Below are 17,318 nucleotides of genomic sequence, written 5' to 3' on the forward strand. Positions count from 1 at the left end.
ACTTCTGAACCTAGACAAGGGGGGAAGGAAACATTCAGGGTTTTTTTTCCTCAGTTTCCATCTTTTCAGACAGAAAGGCGATCCAAGTTATACATCCTGATGTCACAGCAAAGGACTTTTTCCCTGCCACGGTCACACAAACATTTTCTCTGCTTCAGACACAGGGACTCGAGCAGGATTTTTCCCACCCCCAGATCCCAAACTGGTAACCAGGAAACAGGCCAAAAACAGACTTTCTGCCTTGCTTCGATCCATTCAGGACTTCTAAACACTAATCCTCTGTATCCTTCTCCACCAGAGCCAATTCTTGCCTGCAGCCCATTCAGCTTGGGATAGACAGTTTTCTTGCAGGCTTCGTTTAAAGAACGGGGCGGGGAAGGCAGGGGGAAAAAACATTAAGAAGAAAGGTTGGAAAAACTCAGTCTTTTTCTTCCTGTCCCAATCTTGGTCTGGAGTGGAGAACTGGGTATGTTTGGTATCTTTGGAGCAGTGTGAAGACAGGGCTTTCACTGAGCACGGAAGCCTGCCTGTCAGAGCTTGGAGCATTCATTTATAAACCGTAGAAGCCATTCATAGGTTGCCAGGCCTGGAGGCCGAGGGCAGCTTCACCCCCCAGAGAAAACTGCAAGAGGCTGAGAAAAGGAGCGGAGCAGGGAGAGGCAGGCAGAAAAGAAGGAAGGGAGGAAGGAAGGAAGGAAGGAGAACTGACGGCAGAGTAAGGCAGGGTAGTGGAGTGGTTAGAGTGCCGGACTAAGGAGCCAGGCACAAAAGATTCCCTCCTGGCAGGATTGTTGTGAAGATCAAAGGGAAGGGAAGAAACTTGTTCAGCATTCCTGTTGGATATGATGCAGAGTGGGTCAGAGTAAAAATTAAGAGAGAGTTGATGGGGGCAGAGGACACCATTCATTTCATTTCATTTGTGTGCCAATTAGTCCTGAAGGTTCTGGATGGTTAACAAACTTGCCACTAAATAAAATAAAAAGGAGGGGAGGGGGAAGGGAGGGGAGGGGAAGGGCGCACAAAAGATCCCTACAGTAAAATTCAAATTCAATTCAAAGTTAGTCTACAGAGCCAGACCCACAAAGATCAATCCTGGGTCCTAAAAATTCTTTCATTCATAATTGAATGAAGGGGTGAAGGGAACGCTTATCAAAACTAGTAAAGGTAAAGGTTCCCCTCGCACATACCTGCTACTCGTTCCTGACTCTAGGGGGCAGTGTTCATCTCCGCTTCAAAGCCAAAGAGCCAGCGCTGTCCGAAGATGTCGCCATGATCATGTGGCCGGCATGACTCAACGTCGAAGGCGCATGGAACGCTGTTACTTTCCCACCAAAGGTGGTTCCTAGTTTTCCACTTGCATTTTTACCTTCAAACTGCTAGATTGGCAGAAGCTGGGACAAGTAACGGGAGCTCACTCCGTTAGGTGGCACTAGGGATTCGAGCCACCAAACTGCCGGCCTTTCTGATCTACAAGCTCAGCATCTTAGCCACTGAGCCAATGCATCCCGATTTATCAAAACTACCAGTCATCTAAATTAAATGGGACAATTGCTGTTCTAGGATACAGAAACGAAATTTGAAACTTGTGTTTGAGTAAATGGGCTAAAAGTATTAGAATGAAATTTAACAAAGTACAGGAGTTCGGGTCCTTAGGAAACAAAACTCAAACAAAGGTAAATAGAATGAGGTTATTTGACATAGTAATGGTGCTTGTAAAAAAAAAATCCTAGAACAGTATTTATCGGATTAATCTGTTTAATTAATTATTTCAATTTATATAGCCACCCACCTCAAGTACACAACTCCAGACAGTGTGTGTGTATGCATAAAATACAACATAACAATCATATAATAGTAGCTATTTGCAAAATAAATATGAGATCCAGCTGTGAAAGAGGTAAATGCAGTTTTCATTTGCATCAGCAGAAATGTAATTTTCACATCGTCAGATGCTATTGTCCTTTTTTACTCTGCTTTGGTCAGACCCCATCTTGAGTATTTTACACAATTCTGGGCACTACAGTTTCAAAAATTGGAACAGGTTCAGAGAAAAACAACTGAAATGATAACGATAGAGAGACAGAAAGCTCTATGAAGTCGTAGGCATGTCACATCTTGAGAAAAGGAAACAATGGAGGAATATAATAGGATAGCACTCTTTACATAATTGAAAGCATGTCTCAATTTTAAAAAAAAGTCCAAGACTTGTTCTCTCTCATTCCAAAGTGCAGAACATAATATAATAGATTTAAGTTGGAAAGCTGTTTCTCATTGAATGCTAGAGAGAGAGAAAAAACATTTCCTAACAGTTTGATAGTGGAACGAAGCACCCAAAATGATAGCTTGCTCCCCTTCACCATATGTGTTCCTATACTGAGAAAAAAGTTGGAGTCCATAGTTCAAATCAGCGTTCCTCAGTTGTGGCCACTTTAAGAGGTGTGGACTTCAACTCCCAGAATTCCCTAGCTTCCCATGCTGGCTGGGGAACTCTGGGAGTTTATTTTATTTATTTATTTTAGAGTTGAGGTCCACACCTCTTAAAGTGGCCAAGGTTGAGAAGCACTGATCTAAATGGTCTTTTCAAATTTTATGATTTATTGTTCTAAGTAAATAAATACAGTAGAATCTAATATGCCTTACTCCTAGGCCCTTAAAATCAGAAATCTTTTAAAGCAGTGGTCACCAACTGGTGGTCTATGGACCACTGGTGATCCGCAAGAAAATTTTGGTGGTCTGCAGAAAAATTATTTGCATTTTGTATATTGCACTAAATCAGGAGTCCTCAAATTACTGCCTGGATACGTGCAATGAACATTTGTGTTGCTGCAGAGAGTCTCCCCCTTCGGGGCCTTTTTGTGCGGGGCAGATGGTGGGGCAGAAATTCCAATTTGAGGCCTGATGCAGGGCTTTGGGCAAAGGCTGGAGGGAAGTGCTGCTGGTGGCGAAGAGCTGGAGGGCCTTGTTCCAGTGGGATTGCACCAATGGAACAGCTTTGCCTTCGGAAGTTGTGGGAACGTCATCACTGGAAGCTTTCAAGACAAGATTGGACTGCCATTCGTTAGAAATGGTGTCAGGTCTCCTGCTTGAGCGGGGAGTGGTGGTTTGGACTAGATGACCTATAAGGTTCCTTCCAACTCTGTTAATCTGTTATTGGGATCCTATGGCTATTCCGGAAGGTTGGAAAAACTGCGATCTCCTCCCAGCAATGTGCAGGTTCTGTGTGCCATCGATTCCTTCCCCCTGCTGGTGTACAACAAGATGAATCTGGGACAGCGGGGAAGAGTTTTCTGGCTTGGTCTCTCTGCGAAGAGGCAGAGTGGGGATTGCTGAATACCTTCCAAAGGGCCAGGCAGCTTTCCAAAAGCCACAAAAGCTCCCCCAGCTTGTTCTCCAAAATTAAATACAGAAATTAGTCAGTTCCCCCATTATAACCACCTGGGAACCAGAGAACCCTTTAATCCCCTCTATAGGGTGCTTTCTCCCCCACACACACACACACACTTTTTTTTTTTTTTTTTTGCAAAGCTGCTGGGCAAAAGAAAAGTCACATCCATCCAAAACTCACTGGGGATTCTTTGGGGGGTCTTGTTTCAGCTGGAGAATCAGAAGTAGGACTCTGTTAAAACACACAAATGCACACACACACATACACAGAGCATGGGTCTTTGGAGAGTAAAGCACAGCATTCTTTGGTATTGGCTGTTATGGATCCATCACCAGGCAACCATGACTTAGCAGCTCCCCCCAAAAAACAACTCAGTAACCCTCTTGACAAAAATCCTCTAAAGACACACACACACGCACGCACGCACGCACATGGGCATATACACACAGACTGCCAGTCAGTTTTATGGGCAGTTGTTTAGAGTTTCTCCAGAGTGTTGCAAGGACTGAAAAGGGCAGCCCAGTTAAATTAACCATGAGAATCCTTGAGGGGCAATGTGTTTCTTTCTAGGAAGTGTTTAGGAAATTTAGAGAACACCCTGGAACTAAAGGCAAATGCTAAAAACTTTGTGTTAGGCCCACCTTCTTCGGGAAAGCAACCTGGGAGTTTTAAAAAGGACTTCTTTGTCCCTTGCGTTTGCTCAGAGATTTGACCAAAGGTTTTTTTTTTTCTGAAACCACCCAGTTTTTTTTTCCAGTGCACGATGTGAAAAAACATTTGTTGAGGAGAAAGAGGGATAATTAAAGGAACGGGATGGCTAGTTCTTGGTTTTTAAAAAAAAATATATTTCCTGTTAAAGGAGGAGAAACTGCTAAATAAATCACTGAAAACTCATCCGGCCTCCATGGAAATGATGAAAGAAGCATTGCCGTCTGAATATCCACCTTTAGTACTGCCATTAAATGTAAGGTAAAGATTCCCCTCGTACATATGTGCTAGTTGTTCCCAACTCTAGGGGGCGGTGCTCATCCCCGTTTCAAAGCTGAAGAGCCAACACTGTCCGAAGATGTCTCCGTGGTCATTTGGCTGGCATGACTCAACGCCGAAGGTGCATGGAACACTGTTACCTTCCCGCCAAAGGTGGTTCCTATTTTTCTACTTGCATTTTTTACATTCTTTCGAACAGCTAGGTTGGCAGAAGCTGGGTCAAGTAACGGGAGCTCACTCCGTTATGTGGTGCTAGGGATTCAAACTGCTGAACTGCTGACCTTTCTGATGGACAAGCTCACCATCTTAGCCACTGAGCCACCATTAAATGTAGAGAAGCCCATGTAAAGGAAAATAAAATACTGGCTTTAAAGGGGCTTTAGGAATTAAGTGTTCCACAAAGATACAGCCATAATCTTCACTGATGTTCAGGACAGTGCATATTACAGGTAGTCCTCAGCCTAGAATAGCAATGGCAGTAGCACTTAAGACGTATCTATCGCTTCACAGTGCTTTCCAGCACTCTTTAAGTGGTTAACAGAACCATCATATTGCCCCCGAACAATCTGGGTTATCATTTTACAGACCACAAGATTGAAGGCTGAGTCAATCTTGAGCCAGTCAGGATCGAACTGCTGGCAGTCGGCAGAATTAACCAGGAAGACTGCATTCTAACCATTGCGCCACCACGGCTCTTTCCATTCATTTCGTGACCATTCAAAGGTACAATAGCACTGGGAAAAGTGACATAGGACCCATTTTTCACACTTACGACTGTTGCAGCCTTCCCATGGTCATTGATGAAAATTTGGATGCTTGGCAACTAGCATGTATTTATGATGGTTTCAGTGTCCAGGGGTCATATGACTTTTTGTGGCCTTCTGATGAGTGAAATCCCTGGGGAAGCCAGATTCACTTAACAGCCGTGTTACTAACTTGAACAGCTGCAGCGATTCAGTGAAGAACTGTGCCAAGATAGGTCGTAAATAGGGGCAAAACTCACTTAACACCTGTCTTGCTTAGCAACAGAAATGTTGGGCTCATTTGTGTAAGTCGAGGACTACCTATAAAGTTAGGGAAAGGAAAAAGGAAAAACAGCCTGAAGCTCTATCCTGCACAGAAAAAAAATCAGAATGGGAATAGAGCTGGAAGGGACCTTGGAGGTCTTTTAGTCCAGCCCCCTACTCTGGCAGAAGACCCTATACCATTTCAGACAAGTGACTGTCCAGTCTCTTCTTAAAAACCTCCAGTGATGAAGCACCCACAACGTCTGAAGGCAACTTCTGTTCCACTGGTCAATTGTCCTCACTGTTAGGAAGCTTCTCCTCAATTCCAGGTTGCTTCTCTCCTTTTTTTTTTTTATAAACAAAGTTTTATTGGTTTTTTAATATTTTACAAAGGGAAAAGGTATGGGAAAGATTACAAATTTTGGCAGCCGCGAAATGCGGTAGGTGCACCCCCCCCTCCGAACTCATAGTATACATTTGCATAGAATTCAAATATTACATAATAGCATATAGTCAGTGTGGTAAATTCAATTGGTAATTTTGGTCAGTTTATATCACGTGGATTTTCTTACTTATTTGTGTGATCTGAGCTTTCTTGATGTCGCCCCATCTCCCCCAGCTGACAGTGCTCCGGCCCCTCCCGTGTCTTGTACATCTACTGAAGTGTCTTCTGGTTTTTCTGGGAGTAGTTTATTTTTTTCCATAAAGGCCTAGGTTGCTTCTCTCCTTGATTAGTTTCCATTCATTGTTTCTTGTCCTGCCCTCTGGTAAATGAATTGTATGGGCCGGAAATCAAACCCGGGTCCACTATTGGTGTATTAACCATTAAGCAGACTAAGCACGTGCTTAGGGCACCAGGCCCAAAGGGGGTACCACAAAGTTGAGAAAGAAAAAAAACCAATGAAGATTTGTACAGTACTTAGGGCACCAGTAAGCCTTAATCCGCCACTGGGATCCACTGCTTCGAAAGCAGCTATGATCTCCACTATACTACTAATTCTTCATAAGAGATGAGATAAAGAAGATTCAGGTGAGATGAGAAAATGCAGAATCAAACTTGTTGGAATGGGGAAGGATTGAAGAGAGGAACAATTTTTCCAGTGATGTAACTAATTCCAATAAAAGAAAGATGTCAGCACAAACTTTAGATTAACTCTTTGCTTTCCAGTTCTTATGCACCTCAGTTTCTTCCACCCACTTCCTGCACGCAGCTGGCCACTGAGTTCACAGCATTAAAGCCGAGTCTCTATGGCTGCTTCTGCTGGGTAGGGAGGACAATTAAAGAAGCCCATCACTCCTGATGAGGTTCAAGAGAATAATTGTGATCTTTGAGGAAGCTTGCCAAGGCTGCGCCGAAAATTGCCCAATGCCAGGGTAAGGCCTGAAGGCAGGTATATGCCATTAATCGCATGAGTGTATCTGTTTCCACCCTCCTACGCCTTTTTTTCCTAAGTGATTTCATGTTGAAACGATGCCTCTCCAAAAGCAAGTACAGCCAAGAAGCTTGTGAAGGCAAGGAGATTACGTCTATTTCCAGCTAGATGCCGACTAGAAGGACAATGCCCATGTCAAGACAACTTTACAAAGAGAACATGTAGCACAATCTGAAATTAAGTAGCTGACAGATTTAATTTCTGAAATCCTGGTCCACAGATAGAACCAGAAATATCAGACTACCTGCTTGTCTGCTCTTTCAAACTAGAGAAAAAAGGCAATTTAATTGGAGACTGAAAGAAGCCTCTGAAGCGATTAAAAAAAAAAAAGATTAAACGAGGAAAGCTACTAGGACCAGATGTATTATCAGGCTCTTATTACAAATGCTTTGAGGATGAACTTTTACAATCTCTCCAAAATATGATGAACTATTATCTTAAAGGTAAAGGTTCCCCTCGCACATGCGTGCTAGTCGTTCCCTACTCTAGGGGGCGGTGCTCATCTCCGTTTCAAAGCCGAAGAGCCAGCGCTGTCTGAAGACATCTCCGTGATCATGTGGCCGGCATAACTGAATGCTGAAGGCGCACAGAACGCTGTTACCTTCCCACCAAAGATGGTTCCTACTTTTCTACTTGCATTTTTTATGTGCTTTCGAACTGCTAGGTTGGCAGAAGCTGGGACAAGTAATGGGAGCTCACTCTGTTGCGCGGCGCTAGGGATTCGAACCACCGAACTGCTGACCATTCTGATCGACAAGCTCAGCGTCTTAGCCACTGAGCTACCGCCTCCCTTACTCTTATCTTAGGAGATAAAAGCCAGAGTTCTAGAAAAAGGCTAACATAGCATTAATACTGAAAGAAGGACAAGATTTAACTTACATAAAAACCTATATAGGTAGTCCTCAACTATCAACCATAATGAAGCCTGTCCACCATAGTTGTAAATTGTGATTGCTACAAAACAAGTATGTCATGTGACAGATCCATTATTATTTTTTACCTTTTCTGCAGTGGTTATTAAGCAAATCCACACTTGTTAAGCAAATACTGTAGTCATTAAAGCCAAACTAATGGTTTGATATGGGCCTGATTTAGTGGAAAACCAGAAGTGCTGATTTTCGGAGAAACTGTCATAAAACATGGTCATATGACTGTGGGATGCTGAAAATGGCAATAAATGCAGCTCTGTTGCCAAGCACTCCAGATTAATGTCAGCATTAATGTTTTAAGAGGTGAGAAAGCCTTTGACAATTTGAATTGGTCCTTTATGTTTAAAGTTTTAGAAGATCAGAATTTCAGAGAGCGTTTTATAAAATGGGTAAAATTGATTTATACCTCCCAGAAGCAAAAAATTATAATACAATACAATAGCAGAGTTGGAAGGGACCTTGGGGGTCTTCTAGTCCAATCCCCTGCCTAGGCAGGAAACCCTATACCGTTTCAGACAAATAGCTATCCAACATCTTCTTAAAGACTTCCAGTGTTGGGGCATTCACAACTTCTGGAGGCAACTTCTGTTCCACTGATTATGTTAGGGTTCTAAATACCATGCAGAATTAAATCATTGTCCAAGGCAAAAACATCTTTAAAAGTCCAATTTATTCTACAGGCATGTTAGCACCTCTATGGAATTCCAACTCTGATTTACATCCTGTGGGTTCACCCAGTTGAAAGTTCATGATCTATCCCCACACCCACAAATCCATCACATGTTCCAATCATCATCTTCCACGCTGGCATGTACACCCATCTTCTTCCGGCCAGGTGTCGAGGTGCGGAGACAAAAGACGACCTTGAGCTTCTAAGAAAATCCATAACAATACATTCCACAATCCTACTCCTTTCTATTCCCCCCTCCCAACTACTACACTATTGAAACAGCATAGAAAAATATAAGAAAGTGTGGCAGACCAAAGATTCTAAAAAGAATCTAACTACAGGCCTGACAGATTAATTGTTCTAACTGTCAGGAAATTTCTCCTCAGTTCTAAGTTGCTTCTCTCCTTGGTTAGTTTCCACCCATTGCTTCTTGTTATAGTTATAGTAAATCAAGATTTAACAAAACTTTATAGGATACAAAAGGAACAAGACAAGACTGCCTATCATTCCCCCTTTTCTTTATTTTGGTTCCTGAAGTATTGAATAGAGATACACAGCAAACTGAGTAGATAATGGGTGTAAAAAAAAAAAAACCTGTTGGAGCTTCTGCAGACCATTTGACACAGGTTCTCAAAGGGATCTAAAACATGAATGAGAAATTAAAAGAAATTTGATGCTTTAGCTGTTTTTAAGAGTAATAAACAGAAGACAAAATATACTGGCAAAAAATATAAAGTCAAACAGAATTGATGAATAAAACGGGTTTGAAGATTGAGAAAAGGTGGAAACATTTGGGTATTAATTTGACAAATATGAGTTGCATGTTGTTTCAAAATAATTATGTTGCGACGTAGAATGTAGTTAAAAAGGTATGTCAGGATGGGAAAAGTTACAAATGTCACTGCTGGGGAGAATTTCTATGATTAACAATTTACCTAGAATGCTTTTTTTTTTAGATAATACTGTTTTTGATAATACTGTTTCTACTATTTAGTGACAGAAAGATGCATCTAAATTTGCGTGGCAAGCTAAAAACTGTTAGATATAAGCTGTTACAGGATGCTAAGGAAAGAAGAGGCTTAATTTTACCTGATTTGAAATTGCATATTGCTGCTTGTTGTTTACTTTGAATGAAAGAGTGGGTGATATTGAGAAACAGGTGGTTACTGGATGGGCATGATTTGAGTTTTGAGTGGTGTAGCTACTTATGGGATGATAAAGTTGATGTAAGTTAAGGTTAATGTAGATTTCAAAAATCATATTATATTAAGAGTATGGAACAGATACAAACTTAGGTTGTGTTCAAAAATAACTTTATGGTTTCACCACAAGAAGCATTATAGAGTCACTGGTGCTCTCTGCTTGATTGTTTTCTTGCAGATATTTCATTATCTAGCATGATCCTTAGCACTGGAAATGTTACCTAGTTGGATAATGAAATGTCTACAAGCAAATATTCAAGTTTAGAGAGCAATAAGGAGCCCACAGTTCAATCCTGAACTACAAATATTATCTTCCATTGATGCATACCATAGACGAGAAATAATAATTAAGCATCAGTGGTTAATCTATGGTGATCATGTGAATTTTTCCAGGGGTGAAATCAAGACACAATTTGCTATCAGAAGGGTTCATATGTCAAGTGTCCATTAGAACAATTCAAAGTATGTAAAAGAACTTTTGGTTTTGAATATGGCAAGACAGAATTTGAAACAGAATGATTTACGAAGGGTGAACATTTTATTGCTAAAATGTATTAATTCTTACTGAAACTCGAAACAGAAGATGAACAATAGTCTGTGGAGATCAGTGGTGGGTTTCAAAAAATTTTAGAACTTCTTCTGTAGGTGTGGCCTGCTTTGTGGGAGTGGCTTGCTGGCCATGTGACTGGGTGGGATTGGCTTGCGGCCATGTGACCGGGTGGGTGTGGCCAACTTGTAAAATGTGGTGAAACTCATTTAACAACGCTCTTGCTTAGCAACCAAAATGTTGGCTCTATAAACTCTGGCATTTGAAGCACGCAAGTCTTAAAGCTGTCAAGTTACAAGCCATTTGCACCCCTAACCCTTTAGAAAAAAAAAACCCCAGGGGTGTTCAAACTTGACAGCTTTAAGATTTGAGGACTTCAACTCCCAGAATTCCTCCTCTCGCTCTTCATCTTGGTGATGTGCGGACGGGCGGGGGGAGGGAGCTGGAACCGGTTCTAAACGGCATTGTAGATTTGTGGAACCTCTTCTATAGAAGAGGTTAGAACTGGCAGGAACCCACCCCTGGTGGAGATCCTCAGTCATCCAGGTCATGGTTGTCCGAAAGGTGCTTTTTCAAGAGGCAACTGGACTTTCTGGTTTTTCTTTGAAGATATTTCAATTCTCATGGGGAATAGAAGGACTTATAGTGGATTCCCCACCATACAGTCAGAGCTGAAGAAGCTTCTTGAATGAGAAGCGAAACATCTTCAAAGAAAAACCAGAAAGTCCAGTTGCCTCTTGAAAAAGCACCTTTCAGAGAAGATGAAAGAAGGTATGATAAAATGGACTAAAAACATAATATACAAATAGATCAGTGGGAGAATATGTGGATGAAACAAATGACATTCACATTGTCCTGTAATCTTAAAGAACATCTCATAAAGTGATGTATTGTTGATATTTGTCACCAAAAATAGTCTAAAACATACGAAGGTACCTCATATGAATGCTGGAAATGTGAACAAGAGGGGACTTGTAAAAAAGTAGACATGTAAAACATCTTTTAAAAAATTGGATTCAAATACAGACATTCATTCAGAAGACCTTAAAACATCTGAAACCAGAGATATTCCTTTTGGGACTGATGGACAAATATTTGGGGGGAAAAACGCATGGAACTTTATTTTTACATATGATAGCAGCAAGATGTTTATATGCACACAATGATCGAAAGATTTGACCTCACTTACAATGGGAAAACCAGATGGCGAAGTTGATAGGAGCTGTATGGTTAGAGAATAATGCTGATTGGAAACCCTTTTGAGACTTTTTGCATGAAATAGGGAAAAAAATGAGAATGGATTTGATTAGATAAAATGGTAGTTCAAGTAGCTCTCAAACCTTCTCCTCACCACGAACCCCCTGTAACAGAGGTGGTATTCAGCAGGTTCTGACCAGTCCTGGAGAACCGGTAGCGGAAATTTTGAGTAGTTCGGAGAACAGGTAAATACCACCTCTGACTGGCCATGCCCCCATCTATTCTCTGCCTCCCGAGTTTCAGCTGATCAGGAGGAAATGGGGATTTTGCAGTATCCTTTCCCTGGTGTGGGGAGGGAATGGAGATTTTAGTATCCTTCTCCTGCCATGCCCACCGAACCACGCCCACCAAGCCATGCTCACAGAACTGGTAGTAAAAGATTTTGAATCCCACCACTGCCCTGTAAATACCTGTTGTGGCCACGGAACCCCAAGGCTTAACTCAAGATTTAAATCATAACATTTCTTTAAGCCTTCACGGAACCCCCCTGTGATGACATCCCCCCCCGCTCCATTGGTCTGTGGACCACAGGTTGAGAACCACTGTGGTAGATCATAAAGTAAGAAAAACTGTGTTATGTAAATTTATATTCATAACTGCTGCAAAGAAAAACCAGAATCACTCCTTGGCATTTGCTTTTCTTCCTTTTTCTTTCTGCACTTTTGGCTTTGTGATTTTTTTTTCATTCTTTACCTTTATCTTTCTTCTACCTTAATTACTACCAGTGTTTATCTCTAGATCTGTAACCTCTAATAAAATTATCTTTTTAAAAAAGGCAGCTCGATCATCCGAATGGCTTCTCTCACTCGTCAAGAGCTCAAAGGCATTGAGGTTTTCTGTCAGATTCCAAAAGCAAGGAGCACCAATGGTGTAAAAAAAACACAAATCATTTGTCTGTCTGCATAGAAGAGGAATCTGCAAAACACTCGGAGAGCAAAGTTCATTACCGTATTTTTTGGAGTATAAGACGCACCTGAGTATGAGACACACCTTAGTTTTGGGGGAGGAAAATAAGAAAAAAAAATATTCTGCCTCTGCCTACCAACATCCATGGTATTCATCTGGCTAGCGTCCTGTCAGTGTGTGAGAGAGTTGAGGGCTGTTTGGAAACAAACGGTATTTGCTGTGTTAGCAACAAGGAAGGAGGCAGAAGGAGCTTGGCCGTGGCTTGTTCTGTACTAAAGCTGCATGCTGGGCTGATATCTGAAACTAAAACTGAAAGTGAAACTTCTCTGCTGAAACTACCACTTGCAAAACCTGCTTTTGGTATTGTATATTTGCTTAATGTGTTATAATATATAAAGAGAAGTTATTGAATCCTGCTGAAATCAGTGACTTGTATGTGCTTTCTGAATGTGATTGCTGCTGCAAACTCTTGAAACGTCCTTGCAGCAAATAGCGAACGGACAAGTCAGTTTCAGCACATTATTGCAACTTGATTCAGCATGAGCAGCTGATTGGCGGGTAGACCAGTCTCCCGGAATACCTCCAATCAGTTACTCCAGGCCGCAGGGATTGCCACGGACCATCGCCTCCTCTGTGCCTTGCGTTTTTGGCTATATTCGGTGTATAAGCAGCACCCAAATTTTCACCTAAATTCTCTTTTAGGGGGAAAAAAGTGCATCTTATACTCCGAAAAATACGGTATATCCTGACTTGGGCCCTCAACTACCAGGTGCTTCTGCAAAATGACTTCGAGGAAGCATTTATGTTCAAGGTACACATTTTTATTATGTTTTTAAGACTTTTGAGGAGAAGGGAGTAAACTGCAGGCTAATTTCCCTTCAGCATTATATAGAGCACGGGGAAGCTGACAGCCAGCAGGGTACAGGTGAAGGCTGTACTGTAGATGGAGTTCTTCCTCATTTGGGCTTCCAACCTCCTTTCGGTGTTGCACAATTCGAGAACCACTTCTTCTGCCTCTAAAGGCTGGCTTTTGGCCTCTGAGGGAAGGCTAAGCAATCCCCTTTCCTCAGGTACGGACTGAGGTACGACTTTAATGTTCTGTACTTCACGGACCATCTGCCCTAAGTTTTTTTCCAAATCACTAAGCTGCTCCTGCAAGCTCCCAAGGAACGAGCTGATTTGTTTAGAGTAGGCCAGCTGCTCCCTCACAGAAACCAAGACAGGGTCTATTTTTAGTGAGGTGCTCGATCTGTCTTTGGTCAAGGAAGCCCCTTCCCCTTCCTGCGATGTTGTCACCGTTGCAAGTTGCAGGATGTTCTTCAGACTGGCAATGAGGTCACCGAGATCCTGTTTTTGGGAGTGATAGGAGGTGGCTTGATCCCGGATGGCTTCCTGAAGGCTCGCAGGGCCCTTCTGGGCCTCGAAAACTAAGGCTTTTAATTCTTGCAACCTAACTCGGTTGATGTAAGTGGAGCCCAGGACCCCAATGACGGCCCCCAACACGGAGCCAATAATGGACCAGTTCTTTGTCTTCTCAGCTCTCGTTCGCTCTTTTTCGTGACTTTCCCGCACGGCGGCAGAGAAGAGAGAGAAGGCTTCCCTCTCGGATTCCTCAGCTGTTAGGTGGTTGATCCGGTACCTTTTCTCTTCCTGTAAGAAAGCCAACAGGTCTTATGAAAAGCCATCATCCCTCACCGCAAGTCATCAGCAGTTATGTTAAAAGCCTGAAGAAGCAAAGTAAAAGAAACTCAATGCATCAGACGAGAACGGAATGAAGTTGGCCCCGTTTTACCACTCCCTGCTCACGTGCTTGTTTCAAGTATTTGCTAAAGTATTTAATATCAAGTATTTGATATTTGGAGGTGGGAATGAAATATCTCACTCGCTGGTTTCTGCAGGTCAAGCTTTTGAGAAACACACAAGTGGGACCATTTGGGGACTTTTTTTTTGTTTAATCTACAAGACATGCTGATCTGCCTGCAGATTTGCTGTCAGGGGTCCATCAGCATACAATCTTGGCTTAAAACTTTAAAGTAATACTGTGGTTTTACAGATAGTCCTCAAATTGCAACGGCAACTCAGTCTGGAATGTATGTCGCTAAGCGATGCAGTTGTCAGGGAAAGCGCACAGGGGGCAGCGAGGGTCAGGGAGAGTTCCCAGGTGTGTGAAACGAATCAGGGAAGGTAATTTAGCAGGATTGTGGTGCAGGTCAGGAACGGTGCAAAAGTTGCCAGGAGTTTTAGAGAAGGCGTAGCATGGTTGGGTAGGTTACATGATGGTGCAGCATGAATCAGGGAAGGTAAGGACGTGAGGGAGGGGGTGAGAAGTGTGGAGAGGGTGAGCAAATGGTGTGCAAGAGGCAAATCGGGAAGCAGAGATGGTGCAAGGGGGTGCAAGAATGGAAGAGATCCTCTGTGAGGGAGACGAGTGGTTGAAAAATGTGATTTAAAAAGTATAAAAATAAATAAATAAATGGTGAAGGTCAGAGGGGATGAGAGGACAAGAGAGGCATGGTACTGTTTTGGGAGAGTAAAAGCGGGGTGCAAATGGGCTGGGGAAGATGTGTAAGCTGCAGTGTGGTCAGGCAGGGGGCATGAAATTGCAAGGGGGTACGGGAGAGGCACATGTCACGGGTCAGGGAGTGTGCAAGGGAATGTGCAAAAGGCATAATTAGGGCATGAAGCAGGGGTGGGCTCCTGCCAGTTCTAACCTCTTCTATAGAAGAGGTTCCACAAATCTACAGTGCCGTTTAGAACCGGTTCCAGCTCCTTCCCCCCGCCCGTCCGCACATCATCAAGATGAAGAGCAAGAGGAATAATTCTGGGATTTGAAGTCTTAAAGCTGTCAAGTTTGAATACCCCTGGGTTTTTTTTTCTAAAGGGTTAGGGGTGCAAGGGTCTTGTAACTTGACAGCTTTAAGACTTGCATGCTTCAAATGCCAGAATTTCTGAGCCATCATTTTGGTTGCTAAGCAAGAGCGTTGTTAAATGAGTTTCACCACATTTTACAAGTTGGCCATGCCCACCCGGTCACATGGCTGGCAAGTCACTCCCACTCGGTCACATGGCTGGCAAGCCACTCCCACAAAGCAGGCCACACCTACAGAAGAGGTTCTAAAAAATTTTGAAACCCACCACTGGTATGAAGTGTGAGAGAGACGCAGGGTGGTGTAGGGAGGGTGTGTGTGGGGGGTGCATAAGGAATGCAATGTGGGTCAGGGAGGATATGTGAGGGTGCGGCACAGATCAAGGAGGATGCCACGTCCAGCTGAGGAATGTGTTTAAACCAGGTAAAACCCATTTAAAATGGGCAAAGCCCATTTCAGGGCTTTTAACAAGGGTACCAATGAACTTTTCAGAAGACTCAACGTTGATCAAAGGGTATGAACAGGGGACAGTACACAAGATATGAAGGAGGGAGGGGCCGTGGCTCTGCCAGAGTGCAGGGGGGAGGAAGCAACATCGAGAACACTCAGGTCACAAAAATAAGTTTGAAATATTATTGCAATTGTTGTTAGAATGTAATTGTTGGAAGTGACATATAAGATGATTGAATATATTGTTGATATAATGTAAAACAAAAAGCTACTAATGTTTATCTTTTAATTTTTGATCTTTACTTTTTTTTTCTGTAAAAGTTGTGAGATTTGGGGGGATTTCTACCTTTTGCACGATGTAGCTGTCAAAATTTTGCATACCTACCTACCCCTTTCCTATAAATATTTGTAAAAACCAATAAAATTCTTTTTTTAAAAAAAATGTTGATCAAAGAGTTTAGGGGTCCAACTGCAACCCTAGAACCTCAGAATTCTCCTAGTCAAAAATCTCTCGCTGCCGTTTCACCAAGACTTGCCTGTCTGATTAACAGGGATGAGCACAATCTGCTCCTCTGCATGATTTGTTCGAAAGTAAATTTCAAAAACTCTAATGGGATTTACCTCCCGGTAATTAATCAAATGCAGATTAGAGGCCTTCATGGAAAGGGAGAGGCCAGATGTTCAAGCTAGTAAAAGGTGAGGAACAGAGACATTATTGCTGAGGGATGCTGGGTAATTGGGATAGACCAAGAATACCCCGAAGAAGGCAGTTCATTGATTATAGACAGGCTTTTAGATTGTGTTGAATATGTCAAACTGTAGATTATGATTTTTTAAAAAATGAGAACCCCAGTTCATCCCATTGTCCTTGTGAAACAATTACACATAGGCCAGGAAGTCATAGTACAAACAGAACTTGCAAAACACATCAGGTCCGGATTTACAAAGATATACGCAGACAACCCTTGACTTACGACCACAATTGAGTCCAAGATTTCTGTTGCTAAGCAAGACAGCAGTTATCTGAGTTTTCCCGCATTTTACGAGCTTTCTTGCCACCGTTGTTAAGTGAACCACTGCAATTGTTCAGTTAGTAACATGGTTGTTAAGCGAATCTGGTTTTCCCATTGATTTTGGTAATCAGAAAGTTGCAAAAGGTGATCACATGACCACCCCCCACCTCATTCCTGCCCCTGAAACAGGATAAAATCTCATTTCCTTTCAGCCTGCAATATTTTAAGCTTCCCTGAACTTCCCTGAATATGCCTCCTGAACTTAATGCAGCTTTCATCCTCTCAAGCAGGGGTGTCTACCCTTGGCAACTTTACGTCTTGTAGACTTCATGTTGGCTGGGGAATTCTGGGAGCTGAAGTCCATAGGTTTTAAAGTTGCCAAAGTTGAACATCCCTGCATTAAGGTGAGTTTTGCAGAGACTTGATTATTTATGGCAAATGCCTCACTGGAGTACCAGCGAAGTCTTTGTTTGTGGCATTGGATTCTGAAGATGGACTTTAGGACGTAGATTAATCAGCTTTTGCTTACAGTCTTTAAAAGAAGTCGTTTATAAAAATTATAACATTACTAGCAAATAACAGGAAACCTGGAAGTCCACAAACACATCAGATTAAATCTACAGTGTAACACAGGGGTGTCCAAACTTGGCAACTTTAAGACTTGT

General features: G+C 42.3%; 1 protein-coding gene across 3 annotated transcripts in view; it reads right to left on the bottom strand.

Annotated features, from left to right (window-relative positions):
* Nucleotides 1–13,025: 13,025 nt before the first annotated feature.
* Nucleotides 13,026–17,318, bottom strand: part of CCDC51 (coiled-coil domain containing 51) — a 28,482-nt gene continuing 24,189 nt past the window's right edge. For all 3 annotated transcript variants that reach the window (XM_081947608.1, XM_081947607.1, XM_081947609.1), the window contains exon 4: nt 13,026–13,973. In XM_081947608.1, the coding sequence (XP_081803734.1) occupies nt 13,191–13,973 (783 nt within the window). In that variant the 3' untranslated portion in view covers nt 13,026–13,190. The remainder of the gene's footprint in view (nt 13,974–17,318) is intronic.

This window comes from Natrix helvetica (genome assembly GCF_964273705.1).
Source record: "Natrix helvetica genome assembly, chromosome: 1".
NCBI lineage: Eukaryota > Metazoa > Chordata > Lepidosauria > Squamata > Natricidae > Natrix > Natrix helvetica.